Here is a 24,270-nt window from a genome sequence, read left to right as displayed (position 1 = left end):
ATCTTACATCAATTAATTATAATTATAACTCTTCCAAGCTTTCAAACGTCATTAGCTTCATCACTACAACTCTTTGCTAGCCTAACACTCCTCCTCCTCCTCCCCAAAGCATGTTGTCAACTCAGTCTACACCTTAAGCCTAGACCTCAAGCCAGACTGCATGTGTCTGCTATTTTCCTCTATCGTGAACAAACAGCCTGACCTTCCAAAGCGGCTCCTTTAGTGCCCCCTTACAACACAGACGCAGGAAGCTGCTCAGAGGCTGAAAATTAGATTTGCAAGGCCCACATCCCCACAGTCTGCAAATCGGTATTATAAAAACTCTTGGCTATCAGCTGCCAACCCCTGCTTCTTCTCTAATCTTATTACGGTGCAGTGTTTCTCTTTTCCTGCAATAGCAAGTCAATGAATCTCCATTGTTCATTTTAAAAATTAGAGGCAGTCAGGGGCGCCTGGGTGGCGCAGTCGGTTAAGCGTCCGACTTCAGCCAGGTCACGATCTCGCGGTCCGTGAGTTCGAGCCCCGCGTCGGGCTCTGGGCTGATGGCTCAGAGCCTGGAGCCTGTTTCCGATTCTGTGTCTCCCTCTCTCTCTGCCCCTCCCCCGTTCATGCTCTGTCTCTCTCTGTCCCAAAAGTAAATAAAAACGTGGAAAAAAAAATTAAAAAAAAAAAAATTAGAGGCAGTCTGTGACTAATCTGAGGAATATCCTTGCATCCCCAACACTGTCTCCCATCCTAAAGACAAGTGGAAATAGTTTTCAAAAAATCTATAAAGTTCTATAGCACACCAGACAGAATAAAAAATTATCACACCCTCTGAAACGAATTCCTGAAATAGAGAAAAATATGTTAATTTCTTTCTTTGTGCTCACAATAAAATACCCAAGGTGATGAAACTATATGGGCATAAGAAATAGACCAAGATTCAAAAATACTACAGAGAAACTAACACAAAGGAATGGGAACAAAAATTGTGCGGGCAAAAAAGAAAAACAGACTCGACAATATAGAAAACTTCAATATAAAATTAAAAATGCTTCTAGAAGTCAGACTACAGGAAGGACAAAACAGTTTAACCTTGAAATAGCAGTTTTAGAAAGAGAAAACCATAGTCAAAGACCTAGAAAAATGAAACTTTAAAAAGGAAACGTGGAAGTTTTCTTCATGGATCCAAACAAAATGCATGGGGGGAAAAAAGAATTCTTATATCCACAGATTTTCTATAGGCATAGAGATATCTCTTCATCTTTTTTTAAATTTTAATTCCAGTATAGTTAACATCGAGTACTATTTTAGTATCAGGTGTACAAAATAGTGATTCAACAATTCTATCCACTACTCACTGCTCTTCATGGTAAGTGTGCCTTTAATCTTCTTCACCTATTTCATCCTCCCCAACAACTCCTACCCCGTAACCATCAGTTTGTTCTCTGTATTTAAGAGGCTTTTTTTTTTTTTTTTTGGTTTGTCTCTTGTTTTCTTTGTTCATTTGTTTTGTTCCTTGAATTCCATATGAGTGAAATTGTATGGTATTTGAAAGTACACCATCTGAGGCACGTGGGTGGCTCAGTCAGTTAAGCATCTGACTTCGGCTCAGGTCATGATCTTGCGGTTCGTGAGTTCGAGCCCTGTGTCGGGCTCTGTGCTGACAGCCCAGAACCTGGAGCCTGCTTCTGATTCTGTGTCTCCCTCTCTCTCTGCCCCTCCCATGCTCATGCTCGGTCTCTCGCTGACAAAAATAAAGGTTAAAAAAAAAGAAAGAAAGAAGGAAAGTACAAAGTCCATGCATGACAAAACCGCTCAACAGGAGCACCTGGGTGGCTCAGTCAGTTAGGTACCTGACACTTGGTTTCAGCTCAGGTCATGATCTCATGGTTTCTGAGTTCGAGCCCCACAATGGACTCTGCACGGACAGTACAGAGCCTACGTGGGATTCTCTCACTCCCTCTCTCTCTGCCCCCTTCCCTGTGTGCATCTACTCTCTCGCTCAAAATAAACATTTATACACACACACACACACACACACACACACACACCCTCAACAAAGTAGGTTTAGGGGGAATATACCTCAACATAATAAAGGGCATATATGAAAAAACCATAGCTAACATCATATTCAATGGCAAAAAACTGAGAGCTTTTCTGATAAGGTCATAAACAAGACAAGGATGTCCACTCTCACCACTTTTTATTCAACACAGTACTCAAAGTCCTCTCCACGGCAATCGGACAACAAAAAATAAAAAAATAAAAGGCATCCAAGTTGGTAAGGAAGAAGTAAAACTTCCACTACTTGCAGATGACAAGGTACTAAGTATAGAAAACCCTAAAGAGCATCAAAAATCTACTAGAAGTTATAAATGAAGTCTACCATCTTTGTAAGTAAGGATTCTCTTTAGTGACCAAGAAGCAAAGACTTTTGAACAATAAATTCTCACGTCGAAACAGCTTATAATCAAAGGAACGGGAAAAAATATATATATGTATCACCTGAACAAGGTGTCTTTTTGTAGAGGGTGAGTCCAAGTTGGGAATAATTTCTATCAATTTTTTTCCTCCATAATTATTACTCTATTTATGTGGTCTAATCTTCCTTCAGATAAATCTTACAATTTCTATTTTTTAGAGCCCATTTTAATGAGATTTTTCATTAGCATACAATTATTTTAAAATTTGAAAGTATCTCAATATGTTGTGAGTCCTTTAAACTTTCTAGTTTTATTTGGATTTTACATTATACACTTGCCAAAGATGATTTTTGTAAAATAACCAATCATAATAGGATTGTTAGCACATAAAAGTATCAAAATAAAGAGATCCAATATATTGCCATCAAATAAAAAATCATCTATATATATGCCTTAATAATTAATGCATTAATGTCAATAAAAGTCAACACAGATATAAATAGAACTCTGGAAAAACATACCAAATATCAACAGTGCTTATACTGATGACAGAGTTAAGCATAAGGTTTTAATTTTTCTTGGTATTTCCTATTTTTATAATTTATGAAATATAAATATGAATTTTAAAAGTTAAACATTTATAAATGGGACTTTATTAAACTAGAAGCTACAAGTAAATATTTATCAAACCTCTGAAGACAGAAAGCAGAGAACAGGTCTACCCCAAAATACAAAAACAAGTTTTACTACAGTTCTTACATGTGCTCTGTTTACATGTTATTAATTTGGTAGAAATTGAATTTAGACTTGTTTTTACTATAATATACACTCTCTGACCTCTTACTACGTATGTCCAAGGAGTCAAATTGGCTGAGATCAATTTGTAATAGTGACATAAATGTTTAAGCGGGTTAAAAGAATCAGGTTACAATCTATATACATATCAAGTAAGAGTCATGTTAAATATACATAACATACAGTTGTACATATCAAGTGTCATGTTAAATACACATAATATACAACTTCTGTATGTATACATAAATGTACACACAATATAGTTATAAATTCCATTTTGTATTCCACTAAAAAATTTCTAATCATTACGTTTGAATTTTATCTTATGCTCATTGCAAGAACTTCTAGATTTAGACAGATTTTATCGTGTACCATGCTGCTGTTTCCAAGTCTTCCGTGTTACTGTGTGTACACAGTAACTTAATTTTTTAAAAAATTTTTTAATGTTTATTTTTGAGAAACAGAGCACTAGTGGGGGAGGGGCAGAGAGGGAGACACAGAATGGGAAGGAGGCTCCAGGCTCTGAGCTCTCAGCACAGAGCCTGATGTGGGGCTCGAACCCACGAACTGGGAGATCATGACCTGAGCCAAGCTGCATGCTTAACTGACTGAGCCACCCAGGCACCCCCATAATAACTTAACTTTTTAATGCCAAATTGTAATGGAATCATTTTGAAAGCATTTAATTCACGTATGAATTTTAAAAATTAAACATTTATAAACCAGAATTTAATAAACTAGAAGCTGCAAGTAAATATTTATCAAATCTCTGAAGATAGAAAAGCAGAGAAGAGGTCTACCCCAAAGCACAAAAACAACTTTTAGTATAGTTCTTATGTGTGCTCTGTTTACATGTTATTAATTTGGTAGCAATTGATTTCAGATTTGTTTTTATTATACCAACAAGGTACACATGTAATCTTTTTTTTAACTTGTTTTGTTTTTTATTTTTTTAAATTTACATCCAAATTAGTTAGCATATAGTGCAACAATGATTTCAGGAGTAGATTCCTTAGTGCCCCTTACCCATTTAGCCCATCCCCCCTCCCACAACCCTTCCAGTAACCCTCAGTTTGTTGTCCATATTTATGAGTCTCTTCTGTCTTGTCCCCCTCTCTGTTTTCGTATTATTTTTGTTTCCGTTCCCTTATGTTCTTCTGTTTTGTATCTTAAAGTCCTCATATGAGTGAAGTCATATGATTTTTGTCTTTCTCTAATTCTGCTTAGCATCATACCCTCCAGTTCCATCCACATAATTGCAAATGGCAAGATTTCATTCTTTTTGATAGCTAAGTACTACGCCATTGTATATATACACCACATCTTCTTTATCCACTCATCCATCAATGGACATTTGGGCTCTTTCCACACTTTGGCTATTGTGGGTAGTGCTGCTATAAACATGGGGGTGCATGTGTCCCTTCGAAACAGCACACCTGTATCCCTTGGATAAATGCCTACTAGTGCAATTGCTGGGTCATAGGGTAGTTCTTTTTTTAGTTTTTTGAGGAACCTCCATACTGTTTTTCAGAGTGGCTGCACCAGCGTGCATTCCCAGGCACACACGTAATCTTAAGTGACAACCATTTGAGCATTGTAAGCAAGGACACGCACACATAGGTAATAACTATACCGTGACATATGCTGGAATGCACAGTGCATGTAAGAGCATCTCAGCTTCAGAGATGTTAAAATGAGGGTGGAAAAAAACTGCACTTCAGAAATGACCAAGTGTCATTTTAATGAAACATCTATAGGTACTCAGATTATGAGTAACGTTTTCTTAACACCTTTCACTTACTCCCTTTCATTCCCATTAGTATATTCTGTTTATTAGACAAAATTATTTTTACTTTTGTCTGGTCTTTTTAAATCCCGTCTTTCCTTAGGCTATGGGTACTGACTCTTAGGCTATGGGTACTGATGATAATCTAGTGGGTAGGATACTACTACGGTTGTAATATTTGGAGGAAGCGGGTGGACATGATCGAGAGTGTTACAGGTCTTCCTCAAGCTGCCCTTGTCACTATCTGAAGGGTTAGCAGATAGGACCGGGTATATAGTAAACTTCAAGTCAACGACAGCTTGTTTCATGATAACATAATTGAAAGCACAAAGTATGTACATGGAGCATTCTTTATTTTTCCACTTCTTAAATTAGTAATGTTTTCACTATTCAGTATCTTTCCCAAAATTGTTTTCAGTAGCTGCGTGCCGTTCTCTTAGTGTTCTCTTCTTACTGTGGGACCTTGAGGTTATTTCCCACACGTTACTCATCTGATGTGTCAAGTGCAACTCCTTAGAAGGGAAGAGGCAGTTCTGTGTTACAACGATAGTTGTAAATTTTGAGTTAGAATCAGGGGCTGCAGCCATGGCTGGTCCCAGCTTCCCATCCTCTATCGTACTCAAGTCTGCCATTGACCTATTTGACTCTAGAACCAGGGACTTGCTCTTCTGACCTTGGTTCTTTGCACATCAAGCACAGAGTAGTAGTATCATTCAATTTTTCTCTATAGAAGAGAGTGGAGTATATCTGAGGTTGAGAGGGCAATGAAATGGATCAACAGATTTTAACTGAAGATTCTGATTGTGTGTTCTAGTTCCCTGACACTTCATTTTATTAAGGATAACCTAAATTGAGGTCATATTCTTAGTCTAGATGCAGTACTCTTGCTGAATTCCATGAGTCGATGATTCAAAAGTTACCTGAAACCACAGGTCCCACATACCCATCCATGCCCACCCTATACCAACTCAGATTTCAAGGAAATAAGGGGGGTAGGGGGATGAAGCCCTATCCCACTTTATATGTGAAGAGACCATCCATTCCCTTCCCTGTTACACTCAGTAACTGTGCAGAAGAGCAGAATCCTCCCTCAATGCAGAACACACACCTGTCTAGGCATCTCATTGGGCATCTCTGTCACCCAATCCTCCACCTATTCTGTGGATGTCCCAGCACTTTGCCCTTTGAATTCCTATTTCATGATTTTAGCTGACACAAATGCCACAGAACCTTATCCAAAGACGCACCTAGAAGACACTCTTGACCATTATCGGTATATCCTAAAATACAACGTTCGAAAACCATTCACATGAATGAAATGGGTGTTTGTGAGTCCAGAAGTTATACAGTTTAAATAAAATTACTCAGATAAATATCATTAAAACTCAGACTTCAGAGCCAAGAGCCAATGACTTTTAAAAGGGTCCATACACATCCTTGAAGCAAGACAGTCCACGTTTTTTGGTTTTTTGGTTTTTGGTTTTTTTTAAGCTTCAAACAGCAAGCAAAACCTTTCTCTTCACTTTAGTCACACGGGTTTTGAGTGTAAGAAAGGGTCATTTAGACCTGAAATCCAACACTTAGAGACTTACGTATAGAGGAACATCGCTGCAGCTCAACTCCATGACTTCCGCATCTGCAAGGAAAATAACGAATGACAACCGTTATTACAGGAGGCACTGCGTAACCAACCAGCAGAATTGTGTGTCCCTCCCTTCAGTTATCCAGGGGGGAGAAGTAACAATAGATGGGAAAACTGCAGAGACAAAACCATGAACTACAGAAAAGAGATTCCATCTGTATCAAATACGACCCCCCTTTCTTCTCTCACGTTAATTTCCACACCTAAGGGAAACCTATCCACCCCAGGTAATATCCTATTGACTGCTCTTGAGAGAAATATTTCCAAAAGCCAGGAAAGTCAACATAAACGTGCTCAAAGTTTTGCCTTAACTACTTGAATAATAGAGGTCTCTGAGGTGAGAATTCACCGCGGTCCAAATGAGGCAGGAGACCTCAGGAGCAAGACACTTCTTTGCTGAACATCCAGAGGGCAAAGGTTTCAGTCATGTGATCTCAGGAGGGCGGGTACGTACTCCAGTTACCAACCTCTCCACCAACTACATGCCTGCCCCTGTAAAACCCACATCCAGAAACCACCTTGAAGCTTAGGGAAAAAAAGCAACCAACATTCAAGACGTTCAATGAACACCTACAGTGGGCCAAACAATCCACAGAGATGACCAGGAGGTGGTTCGGCCCTCAAAAAATGCACAGCTCAACAAGAGAGCCCTAAAAACCGGGACAAAGTGAGGAGTGGGCTGGATGAGAACTGTGAATGGGGCAAGACAGAGATCCCACCATCACTCGAGTTCTGCTCACCAGGCCAATCCTGGCTCTGCTTCCCAGGCCACACCAGCTGCAGTACCTCGGCGATGGGTGACAGGGCACATAGCAACCTGAATTGGGACATTTAGGGCAATAATACCCCAAGTATACCCTTGGCGAGAAGGAAAATACAGAAAGTTCTTTTTTTTTTTTGTAACAACTTTTAACTTCCGGTTTATTAATACTTCATACTCACGCTGCCACTGGCACCCTCCTAGGTCACAAGTTATACTCCCTACGTTATCCTGAGAGAAGACCAAGCTCATTACCAACACACTGTGCCCTGCGGCCATTTATGTAGACCCACTTAAATGGGCTTATCTATTATCATCAATTCTTAATAAAACTCGCCTCATAAATTAGATGAATGGCTTAAGAATTCCAGGAAGGAATCTTCAAATGGAAGACAATACTAACAAGAATATGACAAATCAGTCTCTCATTCCTAAATACGAATTATTCATCAACCCTACTGGGAAATTAAAATGACTAAGAGCAATGCCTTATAATCTCCATCCCCCCCCCCCCCCCCCCCGCAAAAAAAATCAGCTTTCAGGTATGTATTTAAATTTTGAAAGTACACCCAATAGCATATACCACGATCCCTTACCCTAAATGTGTAATGTGCTTCAAGGTATCAGCAACTGTTTTCAACCTGCATTTACAGGCATGCCATAAACCATTGCAATCTTTTAAAAAACTTTCACAAAACTTGATACAATTACAACCTTTTAAAATTTTTGCTTAATAGCAAGAGTGCATTCTACAGTCAATGTGGTTTCAAAAGGACCGAAATACACAGAAAATAATATAAATGCATTCCTTTATGAACAAAACTTTGAGACTACTGAGTATTTTAATGAATCTTAGAATACATCATCTGTGTAAGAGGTTTGCCATACACTCGTAGAAGCGCAGATGTTTTCCCTTACTCAGCTTTCTAGATTTTATCTGATAACACATCTACAAGAAACCACTTCTGGGGCACCTGGATGGCTCAGTCAGTTGTGCATTTGAGTCTTGATTTTGGCTCAGGTCATGATGCCAGGGTGGTGAGATCAAGCCCTGCTTCAGGCTCAGTGCTGAGTATGAAGCCTGCTTGGGACTCCCGCTCTCTGCCCCTCTCCCCTGCTTGCAGAAAGGAAGGAAAGGTGGGAAGGAGGGGTACAGAGGGAGAGAGGGAGAGAAACCAAGAAACCACTTGTGAAGAGAATATGGACTTAATCTGAAGAGTAAATTACTTCTTTAATAAAGAGCATTCAACTACAACCACTAGGTAGGGCAGCTGCTTGGATAAGAACCTTAAAAGGCACCGTAAGTGAAATTCATTCCCTGTGTCATCCATGGGCAAAGTATCGTAATGAATTTCAAACACAGTCCAATCTACAATTTCTGTAATGACATTGCTAAGGATCATAAAAATCCATACACTGTATTGAGTCGTATTGATTATACTGTGGCAAAGTCTTTTAAAACACTGTCCCACTTTATTTAATATGTCCTACACAATTTTCTCTTCCCAAAATAGAAGTGTTCTCGTTTTTCTACAAAAAGTGGCTGTTTATGACATGTCTGTAAAAACATCCATTTTTCCAAATACATATAGCCCTTTCCATCAAGAAGGGGTGATATTTCAGTAAGTGAAAATTCTTAAAGGAAATTCAACTGTTAGATAGTATATGCCATAACATTTTCAAAAAGGATATTAGTACGTGCTACCACTGTTTTGTCATTTTCTTGCAGTAATTAAAGTTTGCAACTTAAAAGTATAAGAGACTCTTAAAAAATGAGAACAAACTGAGGGCTGATGGGGGGTGGGAGGGAGGGGAGGGTGGGTGATGCATATTGAAGAGAGCATCTTTAGGGACGAGCGCTGGGTGTTGTATGGAAACCAATTTGACAATAAATTTCATATAAAAAATAATAAAGTTTGCAACTTAATAAAGCCCTTATATCTGCAGGCTTCAAATTCTTGGGGGGAAAAAGCCTTCTAATCTATATAAATCTTTGAAACTGAATGTTTCACAGGTTTTGTATTTTTAAAACATAACAACTTCTAAATTATAGGAGAACCGACTGACATCAGGGAAGATGGGAGTTTGCAGCCACTTTATTTTTTTAATTTTTATTTGTAGGAGAGAGCGTGTGTACGTGAGAGAGAGAGAAAGCCGGAGAGGAGCACAGAGAAGGGGGACAGGGAGAGAATCCCAAGCAGGCTCCAGAGTCAGTGCAGAGCCCGATGTGGGGCTCAGTCTCACAACTGCAAGATCACAACCTAAACCAGCATCAAGAGTCAGGTGCTTAACTGACTGAGTCACGCAGGTGCCCCATGCAGCCACTTTTAAAAATTAATAAACTTGTGGGGTGCCTGGGTGGCTCCGTCAGTTAAGCGGCCGACTTCGGCTCAGGTCATGATCTCACAGTCTGTGAGTTCGAGCCCCGCGACGGGCTCTGTGCTGACAGCTCAGAGCCTGGAGCCTGTTTTGGATTCTGTGTCTCCCTCTCTCTGACCCTCCCCTGTTCATGCTCTGTCTCTCCCTGTCTCAAAAATAAACAAAAACGTTAAAAAAAATTAATAAACTTGTATAATTAGTGGATGGGATTAATACATAAAGCCCCGAATTTTTAAGTTTAGCCAGCACTGCACTTGTATTAGAATGTATATATCATAATGAGGTTCTCTTCAGCTGTGACACACATTAAATCCAACTTCAAAGTCAAAGTGCTTTGAACCAGCCATTCAAACAGAAGGGTTATAGAGTAGGGGCACCTGGGTGGCTCAGTTGATTAAGTGGCTGACTTCAGCTCAGGTCTTGATCACCCAGTTCGCGGGTTGGAGCCCCATATGGGGCTCTGTGCTGACAGCTCAGAGCCTGGAGCCTGCTTCAGATTCTGTGTCTCCCTCTCTCTCTGCCCCTTCCTCGTTTGTGCTTTGTCTCTGTCTCTCCCTCTCTCTCTAATTAAAATAACAAAAAACTTAAAAAATTAAAAAGGGTTATAAAGTATTTTAAACCAAGGTTTTCAAAATAATGACCCATTTGTTTTATTACTTTCGCTGACATATATTGTACATCAATGTTTTTAGTGAGAACAAAAAGGGTTATTAATCGCATTTAATCTTCATAGGTTTTTAAATGTGGAGTAAGTTTGAAAGTATTGCAGTAGTACAATTTATAAATAAAAAAAAATAAGGATACACGCTTTTTTTTTTTTTTAAACTTAGTAAGGGTACATGACATCTTGCGGATTTGTTCCTTCTAGGTCAGCCTTTGTCCCCACTTGCCAGGCTGTGGGTACTTTTCCCACAGGGGTCTCAATGCAGGCTTACTAGACTAAGGAATAAGCTGTGGGGTTTCCCGAGCTCCCCCCAGCGCCCCTGCTGAGGCTCTAGGTGGCAGGGGCCTGCGAGCTGGACTGCAGGGCAGAGTGCAAGGTCACACCTCTTCAAAGCTAAGAGGGATCCAGGGGCGCCTGGGTGGCTCCATCGGTTGAGCGTCCGACTTCGGCCCAGGTCATGATCTCTCGGTCTGTGAGTTCGAGCCCTGCTCAGAGCCTGGAGCCTGCAGCCTGCTTCCGATTCTGTGTCTCCCTCTATCTCTCTGCCCCTCCCCCGCTCGTGCTCTGTCAAAAATAAACATTAAAAAAAAAAATTTATAAAAGCTAAGAGGGATCCAGCTTCTCTACACCTTTCAGACCATGTGAGGCAGACTGCAAATGAGGGCTCCCAATCAGCAGTCTAATAGGATGACAGGCCAAAGGTCAAGAAACATCAAGGGCTAAATATTCCTTTCTATTTCACCTTCCATGTAAGAACTCGGATTCAGTCTAATAGGATGACAGGCCAAAGGTCAAGAAACATCAAGGGCTAAATATTCCTTTCTATTTCACCTTCCACGTAAGAACTCGGATTCCATTATTCCCACCCACTCTAGCTTTTGCCATTTTTGAGTACAGAAATCTAACAACCATTGAGAACGGCAATTGTTTTGTTTTTTGGAGACCTCGCTTTTCACCGCTTTTAAAAATAAACTAAAACAGGGGCGCCTGGGTGGCTCAGTCGGTTGAGCGTCAGACTTCGGCTCAGGTCATGATCTCACAGTCTGTGAGTTCGAGCCCCGCGTCGGGCTCTGTGCGGACAGCTCAGAGCCTGGAGCCTGCTTCCGATTCTGTGTCTCCCTCTCTCTCTGCCCCTCCCCCGTTCATGCTCTGTCTCTCTCTGTCTCAAAAATAAATAAACGTTAAAATTAATAAAAAATAAACTAAAACTAAAGTCCCCACGGTTCTCAGCCTTGGTCCCAAACTTTCTAAAAGCCCCTATCAGAGACAGAATCATTTGAGGTACATGTATTATATACTCAAATACTCGAAGTTCAAACTGATATAGGTATAAAAAACCGTATTCTCATTTGAATTTTTCCAAAACAAAAATGTATGTATGTATGATGCTTCATACATAGTCAAGAGCAGCAAGGTCTGTGCTCCCTTGCAGAGATGCATGGCTAAATCATATTGTGCCTCCTTTATTATCAAGTTTAATAACAAAACCAGTTTGTATTTGCTAGACAAGTTCTACACACACCAGCTTTTCACCACACAAATATCATGGTCTATGTTTCCTAATTTGAGTTCTCCATTTGGATTTTCAAATATTCTTAGACTCGAGTACTGTTTTAATATTTTATTTTTCAAAAATGTGTCTTGGGAAATTTAAGGCCAATTTCCAGTCTTTCTTGCAGACACCAGAGAATGATAGGGGGTCTTGGTACACAGCCACAATTTTTAAATTTGCTCCCAAAACAGAGGAAAAAATTCTTATAAAAAGAACATCATGACGCAAAATATTCAATATTTCACACATACCAGAAAGAATGCCTAATGTTTCAGGATCTTCGTTTTGCTAGTTACTTCTAATAAAAATTAGACCATTTAAAAGGTGAATAGAATATTCCAACTTAAAAACAAGAGAAAATATAACATTCAACTTTCACAGTAAATAATCATTCTTGACTTTATGAAATTCTGGGTTTCTAAGGCTAACTCCATATAAAATCTATGACTTGAACTTTATGTTTGAACATGCCAAAAAGTTTGGCTGGTACACCTCTTACAAAACCTATTAACAAACAATGGTCAAATATTTACTAATACTGTTAGTAACTATACTTGGAAGGCTAATGATGTGGTTAGGCACTGTGCTATGTATTTTACCAACACCTCAGAGAAGCCTCACAGCAGCCATGAGAGGAACCATGGAGGAAGTCTTACTTGCCTGAATCTTCATTTACAAATCCTTGCAGTTGTAAGGTTACACTGAAGCAAAAGTTACCTAAACCTAAGAATGATTGTTTTCATTTTTTTTTTTACATTTATTTCTTTCTGATAGAGACAGAGCACAAGTGGGGGAGGGGCAGAGAGAGAAGGAGGCACAGAATCCGAAGCAGGGTCCAGGATCTGAGCTGTCAGCACAGAACACGAACGCGGGGCTCGAACCCACAAACCGCGAGAGCACGACCTGAGCTGAAGTCGGACGCTTAACCGACTGAGCCACCCAGGTGCCGCAACCTAAGAATGATTCTTGAATCAACTGACCACCATGAAGATTAGGAACAACTCCCTCCCACGTTTATTCTTCAGTTCCCGCCCCCTTACTTAAGGCTAGCATCTGTTCTCCACCCAGTCCCCCTTGTACTTTAGATGTTTTGTAGTTACTTGTTTTGGTCTTGAGGTGGTTACTGGGTGTTATAAATATAAAATACCTATCAAGATAAAATTGGAAATCTTTTTTTTAAGATGAAATTAGGTTAAATAAAATCAAGAATAGTATTTTTCAATATTGGCTAACTTCTCAAATCATGATCCTACTGATCAATGAGAATGTGGCAGAGATCCACTAACAAGTGAAAAAAAAAATCATAAGGAGATAAAGCCTTAAGATCATTGCAGTATTAAAGGAAGAATTTCTTCTCCTCTTTATCCTATGAGAAAACGCAAGAACTTGTTAACTAATTCTAATAAAAATAACCCTCACTATAGCTCTTCGAAAATACAGTATGATACGCATGTATTTTGTATGAGAGCTTTATTTTTGCATGTTTGTTTCAATGTTTGATGTAAAATGCTAATTAGAATAAAGATGTAAGGTGCATTTAAAGAAAGTGTGAAATGCAATAATTTTCTAAGAAATTACACTCTGAAAGAAACAGAGAGAGAGAGAGAGACAAAGAAAGAAAAGGAAAGGAAAGGAAAAGAAAGGAAAAGAAAGGAAAGGAAAAGGAAAAGGAAAAGGAAAAGGAAAAGGAAAAGGAAAAGGAAAAGGAAAAGGAAAAGGAAAAGGAAAGGAAAAGAAAAGAAAAGAAAAAAGAAAAGAAAATAGTGTGATAACATGTCCTGCTCCGCAATTAACAAATTTGGCAGACAAAAACCATAAACGCCCCCACCATCACTCCCCTCCTCTCTCCCTCTCCCCCCCCCACACCTCCTCCCACACACTACACTTGATGTCCCTCCTAAGAATAAGAATTAGAGTTGAAAACTGCAAGGCACGGGGCGCCTGGGGGGCTCAGTCGGCTGGTCGTCCGACTTTAACTCAGGTCACGATCTCACAGTCTGTGGGTTCAAGCCCCGCGTCGGGCTCTGGGCTGATAGGCACTAGGTCACACTACACATTGTAGAACAATGAGCTACCTGCTTCAAAGCTTGTACTCCTACCCATGATGCTGTGCTGCGTGCTAGCCACAGAAGTCAAATACAAAGTTTTATAGGGGATACTCCTTTTCATAATAGAACGCCAGGCAAATCTCTTTTCTACCACTGTTTCCTATGCGACCTTGGTCCTCCTTTTAAGGAGATTCCCTGTAGGGAACATCCCTGATACCTGCTCTCCCCAGGTAAGACGGTATCCAGGGTCGCCCTCCGCACTTCACAGGAAGAAAGAGAAGCTCGGCAACGTTGCACCACTTAGAGATCAAGCAGCCACAGGCGGCCAAGCGGGCATGTGAATCCAGCCCATCTGACCTATCCAGCCCATGTTCTCCTTAGCCACAGCACAAGGTCCTTGTGTCACATAACTTTGGTCTCAAAGATAGCAAGTTGCTTGGCTAACAAGTAGCCAACACCTCATAAGAGGAGAGCCTCAGAAGCAGCCTGTATATGAACTCCACCTCTGCCCTATTCTAACTGTGTGACTTGGGCCTGAAGTTCCCCTCCCTGGGGTAGTCACTCATCCCTGAGTCATAGTGCCTACCCCATAAGCCTCTTGAGAGGATTGAGACAGCTGACAGTAACAACAGAAAATACTTAGTGCCCATCAAGAGTCCTCAAAGGCTAGCTTCATTTATCAAGCTTATATAAAGGGTTTCTTAAGCATTTGAGTATTTTGAAAGACCTCTAAATATCAGACTTAATAAGATGAGTCAGCACTAAACGGGGCCAGGCTCCTCTGAAATGGGTCCACCCAGCTCAGCCTCACCCCAGCCCAGAGGAATCTCCAAGCATCAAGACTTCTGAATGGTATTATACCAGGCCGGTGTGTGATTTTACACAGCTGAATGAATACTCCTCCCACTACGGTCAGAGAATTCAAAGGGTAGAGCTATTCCTACTGACACAACTCGACAACCATCTCTGTTTTAAACCTTCACTTGGAAATGATGACTCACAGCTCTGTCAACAAACCTAGAAGTGTAGAATTATATCTATATTTCACAACTGTTATGCTAACTGGAGAAGGAGGAAAGAACACATGAACAACAGGGAGGGAAGGCCAAGTCTAAGGAAAAAGCTTCAGTGTGGGCACAGTGGAAATGGGTAAGAAGAGAGCATTTTAGAAATAAGCCTGGGGAGGGGCGCCTGGGTGGCGCAGTCGGTTAAGCGTCCGACTTCAGCCAGGTCACGATCTCGCGGTCCGTGAGTTCGAGCCCCGCGTCGGGCTCTGGGCTGATGGATCGAAGCCTGGAACCTGTTTCCGATTCTGTGTCTCCCTCTCTCTCTGCCCCTCCCCCGTTCATGCTCTGTCTCTCTCTGTCCCAAAAAAATAAATAAACGTTGAAAAAAAAAAAATTAAAAAAAAAAAAAAAAAGAAAGAAGCCTGGGGGCGCCTGGGTGGCTCAGTCGGTTAAGCCTCCAACTTCAGCTCAGGTCATGATCTTGCGGTCCGTGAGTTCGAGCCCCGCGTCGGGCTCTGGGCTGACACCTCAGAGCCTGGAGCCTGTTTCGAATTCTGTGTCTCTCTCGCTCTCTGACCCTCCCCCGTTCATGCTCTGGCTCTCTCTGTCTCAAAAATAAATAAGTGTTAAAAAAAAAATTTTTTTTTTAAAAAAAGAAGCCTGTTAAGGAGTGCTGATGCATAGGGGCACATGTACCCCAATGTTTACTGCAGCACTCTCAACAATAGCCAAATTATGGAGAGAGCCTAAATGTCCATCAACTGATGAGTGGATAAAGAAATTGTGGTTTATATACACAATGGAGTACTATGTGGCAATGAGAAAGAATGAAATACGGCCTTTTGTAGCAACGTGGATGGAACTGGAGAGTGTGATGCTAAGTGAAATAAGCCATACAGAGAAAGACAGATGCCATAGGTTTTCACTCTTATGTGGATCCTGAGAAACTTAACAGAAGACCATGGGGGAGGGGAAGAGAAAATAAAGTCAGGGAGGGAGAGAGCCAAACCATAAGAGACTTAAAAACAGAATAAACTGAGGTTTGATGGGGGTGAAAGGACGGGGAGGATGGGTGATGGGCATTGAGGAGGGCACCGGTTGGGATGAGCCCTGGGTGTTGTATGAAAACCAATTTGACAATAAATTTCCTATGAAAGAAAGAGTGCAGGCAGAGGTCTGAAGATTAGAAAATACAGTAACTATTCAACAGATCCCATTAATTCAAACCAGTGGGAGTGGTGGGAGTGGGCAGGAAGAAGGGGAGTCAGTCTGAAATGGTGCAGCCTGAATGAGAGAATGTTTATGAAGTACACAGAGGGGTGTGAGCTAGCTGCTAACACAATGTTCCACCAAAACTGGCACACTCACTTGTATTTTGCAGGATGTATTTGCATTCCAAGCCTTTTTATATATCAGTTCAACATTGCTTTTCCTATCTCACTTTTGCGATCGATCTGTTTAGTTGCATCCTTCATCATCAGTGCAAAGCTCTATCACTCAGCATCTTGGGCAAGATACAGCCTATCAAAGGCATCAATGTCCTCATCAGCAGTAGGTCTCTGAGGTCCCTCTATCATGTCCGGAGGTCAATTTACTGTCACCTATTCCGTGCAAAGCACCATGGAGGCTGTCATGAGAAAGATTCACATACATAAAACACCACCCCCATCACTGATGAACTCAAAGTTTGGTTCGAGGAGTATCTATATCCATGAAAACCTAAAAGTTTTAAGGAGTAATACACCATCGACCTGACAGAACATGATAGTGTTAGGCAAGCATCAGTGACAAATGAGTTATAAATGTAATGGGGGGGGAGGGGCATGGAGAAGGACCAGCATGAAAAAAAGGACATGGACTTGTGCCATTTAGGAAAAAGTGAGGAGTCTGACAGGCTGAACTAACAGGTTTGGAAGGAGTAAAGGTCATCAGCCCCTTACTTTTATACATATTCCATCTCGAAAACACACCAAATCTGTGACAGAAGTGAACAACAGACTTTCAGGGGCCAAAAGTCACCCACCAGAGACTTGACACCAACTCCATGTCTCCTTTTGGTCAGAATTTAACAAAATATACCCCAGCTTTTCCTATAATTTGCTTTACTTTTGCCTTTTCTGCATAACAGCTTCCACAAACAAGTTTAGGGAGGACCCAATTGGTACTGATAGTTCTTTACTTGGACAAATGACCTCATTGGATTTATCAGACCCTGGTGTCTTCACCAGCTTCTCATTTCTGTTTTTTATTTTCCACACTTTTTAATGAAGCAAGGAAATACACTTGACCCTGGACACCCTAAGTTTACACTGCTCAGGTCTATTTATAGATGGATGTTTCTTGGATACATATAGTCGGTGCTCTGAATTCATTTTCTCTTAGGTTTTTTTTTTTTTTTTAATTTTCTTTTCTCCAGCTTACTGCATTATAGAAATACAGTATATAACCACACGCTGTCACTTAGGTGGAATCTAAAAAACACAACAACAACAAAGAAAAAAAGACTCACAAACACAACAACAAAAAACTGGTGGTTGTCAGAGGGGTGGAAGGAGAAGCAAAACAGGGGAAGGTGATTATGAGGTACAAGTTTCCAGCCGTAAAACAAGTCAAGGAGATGAAAAGTACGCACAAAGAATACAGTCAGTATTATCATATTCACGTAGGGTGAATACACTTATTGTGGTAAACACCGGGTAATGCTCAGAACTATTGAATCACTATGTTGTACACCCCTAATTAGTTTAACATTCTATGTCAACTCAAAGAAAAATTAAGACAGTTTTTAACTGGTAAATAGCTAAATTAGTATACTGAATTCTAGACAATAAAACTAGTGGATCTATGTGTAAAACCTGAAGAAACTCTAGAATGATCATTTAACATTTAGAATTATGACCTTCAAGCAAGGATGAAAAGAAATGAGACTTAGCCTTAGAAATAGGACTAGTCTCAAAATGTTTAATTTAGTTCAGCACATGTACTCACAACTTCCTATATGCTTAGTATTGAGGGGGGATAAAAGTGTCTCCTTTCAGGTACATATCAACCTATTCGACAAGAAAGGGCTTACAGATGTGAAGTAGGTAAATAACCTATAGAAAAGACAATACCAAGGATATAGAAAGCCCCTAGGCACCAGAATGCCTGCCCCATGGACAGAGGAAGCCAGGAAGACCACAAAACCCTTATGGGGTTCTAGCAGTAGAGAGAGGCACAAACACTCCCCTCTGTCAGTAGTTGGGGGTATCAACAGGGCTCCCCAAGGAGACAGAGCCTGACCTGAGCCTTTTATATAGTTTGTCAACTAGGGGCACTCCTATCCCAAAAGGCATTTAGAAACGGAGCAGGACAGCTTTTCTGGTTCTCAAATGACCAGGTCAGTAGGATAGGGAAAAAGCAGAATGGGAAAGGGAGCTGCTATAATGCCAGGTCAACCCTACATAAAGAAAGGTCCCACCCCAAATGCCAACACAGATCTCTGTTGAAAATCACCGAGGTTGGGGCGCCTGGGTGGCGCAGTCGGTTGAGCGTCCGACTTCAGCCAGGTCACGATCTCGCAGTCCGTGAGTTCGAGCCCCGCGTCGGGCTCTGGGCTGATGGCTCAGAGCCTGGAGCCTGTTTCCGATTCTGTGTCTCCCTCTCTCTCTGCCCCTCCCCCGTTCATGCTCTGTCTCTCTCTGTCCCAAAAATAAATAAACGTTGAAAAAAAAATTTAAAAAAAAAAAAAAAAGAAAATCACCGAGGCGGACAACAGACATTCACCAGGTACACGATGAAATGGAACAACCTTTCAAGCCCAAGAAGGAACAGGCAGAACCCCATGAAGTACGAAAGGGTTGTTCACGGAGGGACAAACACCTCCAGGACAGAAGGATGGAAACACATTCAGGGTCCCCATGATGCACCTTAGTAAGTTATGTGAGCTTCACGCCAGCGAGCGGCTTTAATGCACGAGAAGGATGTGACCTGAACTGTGCCTTCAAGAGGCCACTGTGAGAGTAGGTGGAGGAGGGATTCTGCAGTCAGAGCAACAGATCAAACACCATTGCTGTCACTCAGGTGAGAGAGACAGAGAGCCTGAACGAAAAACAGTAGCATAGGGAGGCCAAAGATAAATTTAAGAGATTAAGGGACAAAACGGACAGGCGTTAATGCTAAACCAGACGTAGGGGATAAGGACTAGGAGGATTCTAGGGTGACTCCTTGGTTCTTAGTCTGGGGAGCCAGGTATTTAGTGACATTGACCAAGACAGGGAAAATAAAAAGGAGAAGTGGAAGAAGGGGAGGGGGAGAAAGGACTACTAGCCATAATGAGTTTCAGATGTGATTACTCATCAAGACAGAGAGGTCTGGGCTTGAAAGATATACTGGTAACACGGCAGTTTGAGTCACTGGGAGTAAATGAGAGGATTAAGGTAGTAGATACACAGAAATTCGAAGAGGCTTGGCGTAGAGACTTAGAGAATGTCAAGAGAAGGCAAGGTAGAAGAGCTCACGAAAGACACTACGAATAAAGAAATAACTAACAAGGCTGGCATTAGCTGAGCACGATTTACTGTGTCAGACAAGGTTCTGAGTGCTGTTTAAATTCACCTACTTCTCAGAGCCACATGGAATACCTCCTGTTTTACATGGAATACCATCCCCATTTTACAGATAAGAAAACTGAGGCACAGAGAGGTTGTGTACCTTGTCCAAGGTCACCCAAGTACTAGATGGCAGAGCCAAGATTTAAACCCAGGCAGTCTGGTCCCAGATCCCATCCTCCTAACTTCCAGTCTCCACTTCTAGGTCAGAAATTTGAAAGGGGACTAATGTGACAAAATCCAAGAGGGATGGACAAGGCAGCAAATGCTGTGGATAAATGAAGCAAAGCACACTAAAATCAGAGAAGGACCTACCGGATCTCTAACTTAAGAAGTCGCTGACTCTCAGCCATTTCCACGCTGGTGGAAGAATCGGCCTGATAAAAGCCAATGGAGCTGTTACCGGGAGGTAAAAAAGTGAATATGACCACACGAAACAGTAAACGTTCCACAAGTTTACGAAAAGGAAAGAGCTTTGCGGTGAAGTCATAACATAACATAACGTAACATAACATAAAATTTTTTAAAAAACCTCCACTGGGCAAAGGGATCATGAGCTGTCTTAAAGCAGGAACATAGGGAGAACTGGTATTCAAATACTTTCACTGGGTGAAAACAGTCAAAATTATTTTGTTATTCTGATTCAAATCTAGGCATACTCTTGTGCTCTGAAAAAATGTTACCTACATAAGCTAATAATAGTCACAAATTTCTATCACATACCAAACAAGGACTTTGTGCAATCCACCACCTGGGATTCAAGATTAAAACAGAAGCTCTGAGGTGCCTGGTGGCTCAACTGGTTGAGCATCCAACTTCAGCTCAGGTCATGATCTCACAGTCCATAAATTCAAGCCCCGCATCGGGCTCTGTGCTGACAGCTCAGAGCCTGGAACCTGCTTCGATTCTGTGTCTCCCTCTCTCCGCCCCTCCCCCACTTGTGCTGTCACTCTCCCTCTCTAAAATAAATATTAAAAATTAAAGAAAAAAGTTCTTACAGGATAAGTATTAAAATATTGCAATAACATAAAAAATAGTCAACAATTTAAGTGTTTGTTATTTAATATTCAAGGCAATGTTTTAAATAAAGCGTGAGGTCTAAAAATGTACAGAGACAAGTTCAAACACACAAACAGCTTAGCAACATTCAAAAGCCTAATCGCTCAGCAATAATAAATAATGCTTACAGCTTACAAAGGACTGTAGTCAAGTCAAAGAGAATGAGAACTCAGAAGGGGCCATTGTCTTTGGAAGTTACCAAGTCACTGGTTGGCACTTCAAGGGCAGAAGAAAGACTCATAAAGGGGGCTTATGTTTTAGGTCTTCCCCCTGTCCCATTTGGGACCTGTGGGTGCTTGCAGGGATGGGGGAAAGAAACCAGAGTATCAGAAGAGCTGGGAAGAACAGATCCTGGTATCTGGCACCAAGTGGCCAGGGAGGTTCAACGTCCTGTAAGAAGGACAGTCCTGTATAACTGAAGAATTGTCCTATGTCCTTCTTGGCAATTTGGACAGATTTTTTATTTTGCTCCTAATGGCTTAGGTGTGCCTTTCCCTCAAAGAGGCTAGCCAGCTTCAAAATGTCTCCTGGAAGGACATTCCTCACAAGACAGCTGCTACTTCTAGAAAATAATACCAATTAACTACATAGTACTATCCCAGGTGTAACTGCCTAGGAAATTAATGAATTTTTTCTATGCCTGCCTTAAAATTCCTAGATATTTTTGCTTAAATTAGAAATTACCCAACATCTACTTCATAATATATATATATATATATATATTATGAAGTAGATGTTGGGTAATTTCTAATTATATATATATTTCTATATATATATATCTATATATATATATAGATGTTGGGTAATTTCTATATATATATTCACTATCAATAAGAATGCTAGGCCTCAACATTTCAAGTTACTGTGGAAAAAAGTTTTAATACCTAATTCTACATAGATTCTGTTGGGGTGAAAGCTTTTATTTTATGGTGTTTAAGTTCCTTGTTGATAGCCCTCACCAGGAGAAACCAAAGAATAAGGAAGGCTCTGTCTTTCTAGGCAACCTGAACCTGAACTTAAGACTGGATGTGCTCCAAAAAACTGCAACGCCTGTTGTGAGGCAGGTACAACTTGGTTTTTCAGCCTTCACGGTATTTACTCAAGCCCTCAAGAAAGCTCAGAGTCCCCTTCTCAGATGTTTTCTATGGCTCTCACGCAACAATGTGTTGCCTAAAGCAACAGTCAGCCTCATATTTTGAAAAACGCACACTTACAAAGTTATTAGGAAATGAATGCTAGCTACACTTTGCGAAATCTGAGGCAGTAAATACCAAATCAAGGCAAATCTTCACCAGCCATGAACTGAACTACCCTCTATCTGTTCTGGACAACAAATGCAGTCTAAAAAGCCAGTATGAACAACAACAAAACAGACAGGTGTGTACAGACCTGCTGTGGTCTGAGTGTTTGTGTCCCCCACTAACATTCAGGTTGAAGTCCTAACCCCCAACGTAATGGTATGAGTAGGCGGGGCCTGTAGGAGGTGCTCAGGTTAGGAGGGTGGAGCCTCCATAATGGCACTAGCCTTAAAAAAAAAAAAGAAAGAAAGAAAAGAAAACCACAGAACTCCCTAAGCCCCTTCTGCCATGTGAGAATGCAATGATAAGCCTCTAACCCAGAAGAGGGCCCTCACTCAGAACAGGCTAGCACCCTGAACTTGGACTTCCAGGCTCCAGAGATGTAAGAAATAAATTCTTGTTTCTAAGCCACCCGGTCTTTAGCATTGTGTTACAGCAGCCTGAAGAGACAAAGACAATGCCAAATATATGGTCAGTGCTTCATCAGTACTTCTCACATGAGGACTTCTCATCAACAGGGCTCAAGTTCATCTCAACCCTGTTCCAACGTACACACAGGTGCACACACAAACACATAACGAACTCACTTCTCGTCTGCTTCTTCATGTTCCTATTCTCTTCTAGATTCAAGGTCACTAAATGAGTAATATAATCCAGGTTCATAGGGTAATAGACAGTGAGGAATACCTCCATCTTTCCCACCGGCAGGCCATACCTTGATCCAAAACACTAACTGAGGGGGAAAAAGTAAGGTAGCAGGACACACAGCTTGGGGCAAAAATAGGCCTATTAGCCAAATTAGAGGAAATACGCAGTTCCCAGCCCCAGTATACACACATACCTAAATGCATCACAGACTTGTCTAAGTGTGTAACCTATAAATTTAGATTTATGGGAGGAAACTTCATTTTGGTTAAGTTCCCACAGCATTTAGAACACAGACACTATACAAAATACCCCAAGTATAAAATGCACCTAGTAAACGAGTTATGATTGACAGTGTAACTGATAATTCCAGACTACATTCATTGTCCACCTCAGTCGTGAGCTCGCACCAGGGTATGCTCTCCTGTTTCCACTTCCTCTGACTGTATTAGCTGTTTACAACTTTAACAGTTCTTTCCATTTTTCTCCATCCATAGCCTCTACTCTGAGCAGAAGCTATCATTCCCTATTTTGAAATCAATACCTTTCACCAACTAGTCATAGATTAGGCCGTTAGAATGCTTTCTTTCTGGCTCTGCACATATTCCCTTGTCCATCTCTGCTCCTGTGATCTGGGTCCCATTAATCCCAACGAGCTGAGTCCCGTGCCACCCAGAGTAGTTCTCCCTTTACTGCTGTGTTCCTATTTCTGTGTCCCCCTCCCTTCTGCCCTGTGATCAGCACGAGTAATTCTAATGTGAATACACCAGGGTCCCTACCCTAGGGAACTCCTAGTTTACTGGAGAAAGCACACAAGTAAACAGCTAATACCATGTATTACAATGTAATGTTACCATGTAATGTTACCATGTAACATTAGAGTAAACAGAAGTGCAGGGTGCTAGGAGAGAACATAGGAAAGGTATTAATCCTGAATGAGCAGGATGTGCTCCTTCTTAGAAGCTGACAAATACTTGGTAAATGTTTTTAAACACAGACCTCCTTTCTGCCTATATGATGAATTAAATAACCTGAGGACCCTATTGCTTAAAACATTCACTAGACTATTTTTAAGAGCTACTTCAAGTGTGTAGTTCAACTCTCAGTAAAGGAGATCTCCTCAGTCCTAAAATTATGACTCGTCAAAAAAAAAAAAAAAAAAAAAATGTTGTAATGACCTATTGAGAATATTTGCCCTGAGAAGGTTTGCCAGTCTCAGCCAAGATGAATGGATTTTAACTGCCAGGGACGTCAAGAGACAAAGTTATGTATCCCTGTGTGGTTGAGTATCCTAACTGAAACTTCTGCATCCGCCAGTACAGCAAAGGGCTACGCTTTTACTTAGTCCAATAAAAAATTGTGACCAGTAGCAAAAGAAAAAGAGAAGAAATTGTTCTGTTTCAGCCTAAGCCTTAACTTGGCGGGGAGGTGGAGGGGGGGGAGGTGGAAGAAAGTTCTCTGTAAATCTTCAACTACAAAATGTACGTACAAAATTTACATACAAGATACATTTATGGTTATGCATGCATTCAGGGTTAACTCAGAATTCCAGGACTCCCCCAGTTCAAGGGTCATTGGTCATAGGCTCACAATGCAAACTTTTGAGACACTTGACAAGACTACTGAATACGAGAAAGA

The 24,270-nt window shown here is 41.0% G+C and overlaps 1 protein-coding gene across 4 annotated transcripts in view; it reads right to left on the bottom strand.

Annotated features, from left to right (window-relative positions):
• The window catches only part of ARHGEF28 (Rho guanine nucleotide exchange factor 28), a 308,676-nt gene that overhangs the window by 241,882 nt on the left and 42,524 nt on the right, over nt 1-24,270 (bottom strand). For all 4 annotated transcript variants that reach the window (XM_045495406.1, XM_045495400.1, XM_045495414.1 and 1 more), the window contains exon 2: nt 6,582-6,625. In XM_045495406.1, the coding sequence (XP_045351362.1) occupies nt 6,582-6,614 (33 nt within the window). In that variant the 5' untranslated portion in view covers nt 6,615-6,625. The remainder of the gene's footprint in view (nt 1-6,581; nt 6,626-24,270) is intronic.

The sequence above is a fragment of the Leopardus geoffroyi genome, chromosome A1, assembly GCF_018350155.1.
Source record: "Leopardus geoffroyi isolate Oge1 chromosome A1, O.geoffroyi_Oge1_pat1.0, whole genome shotgun sequence".
NCBI classification, from domain to species: Eukaryota; Metazoa; Chordata; class Mammalia; order Carnivora; family Felidae; genus Leopardus; species Leopardus geoffroyi.
The sequence above is the reverse complement of the archived record's forward strand: the minus strand, read 5'-3'. Positions and strand labels throughout refer to the sequence as shown.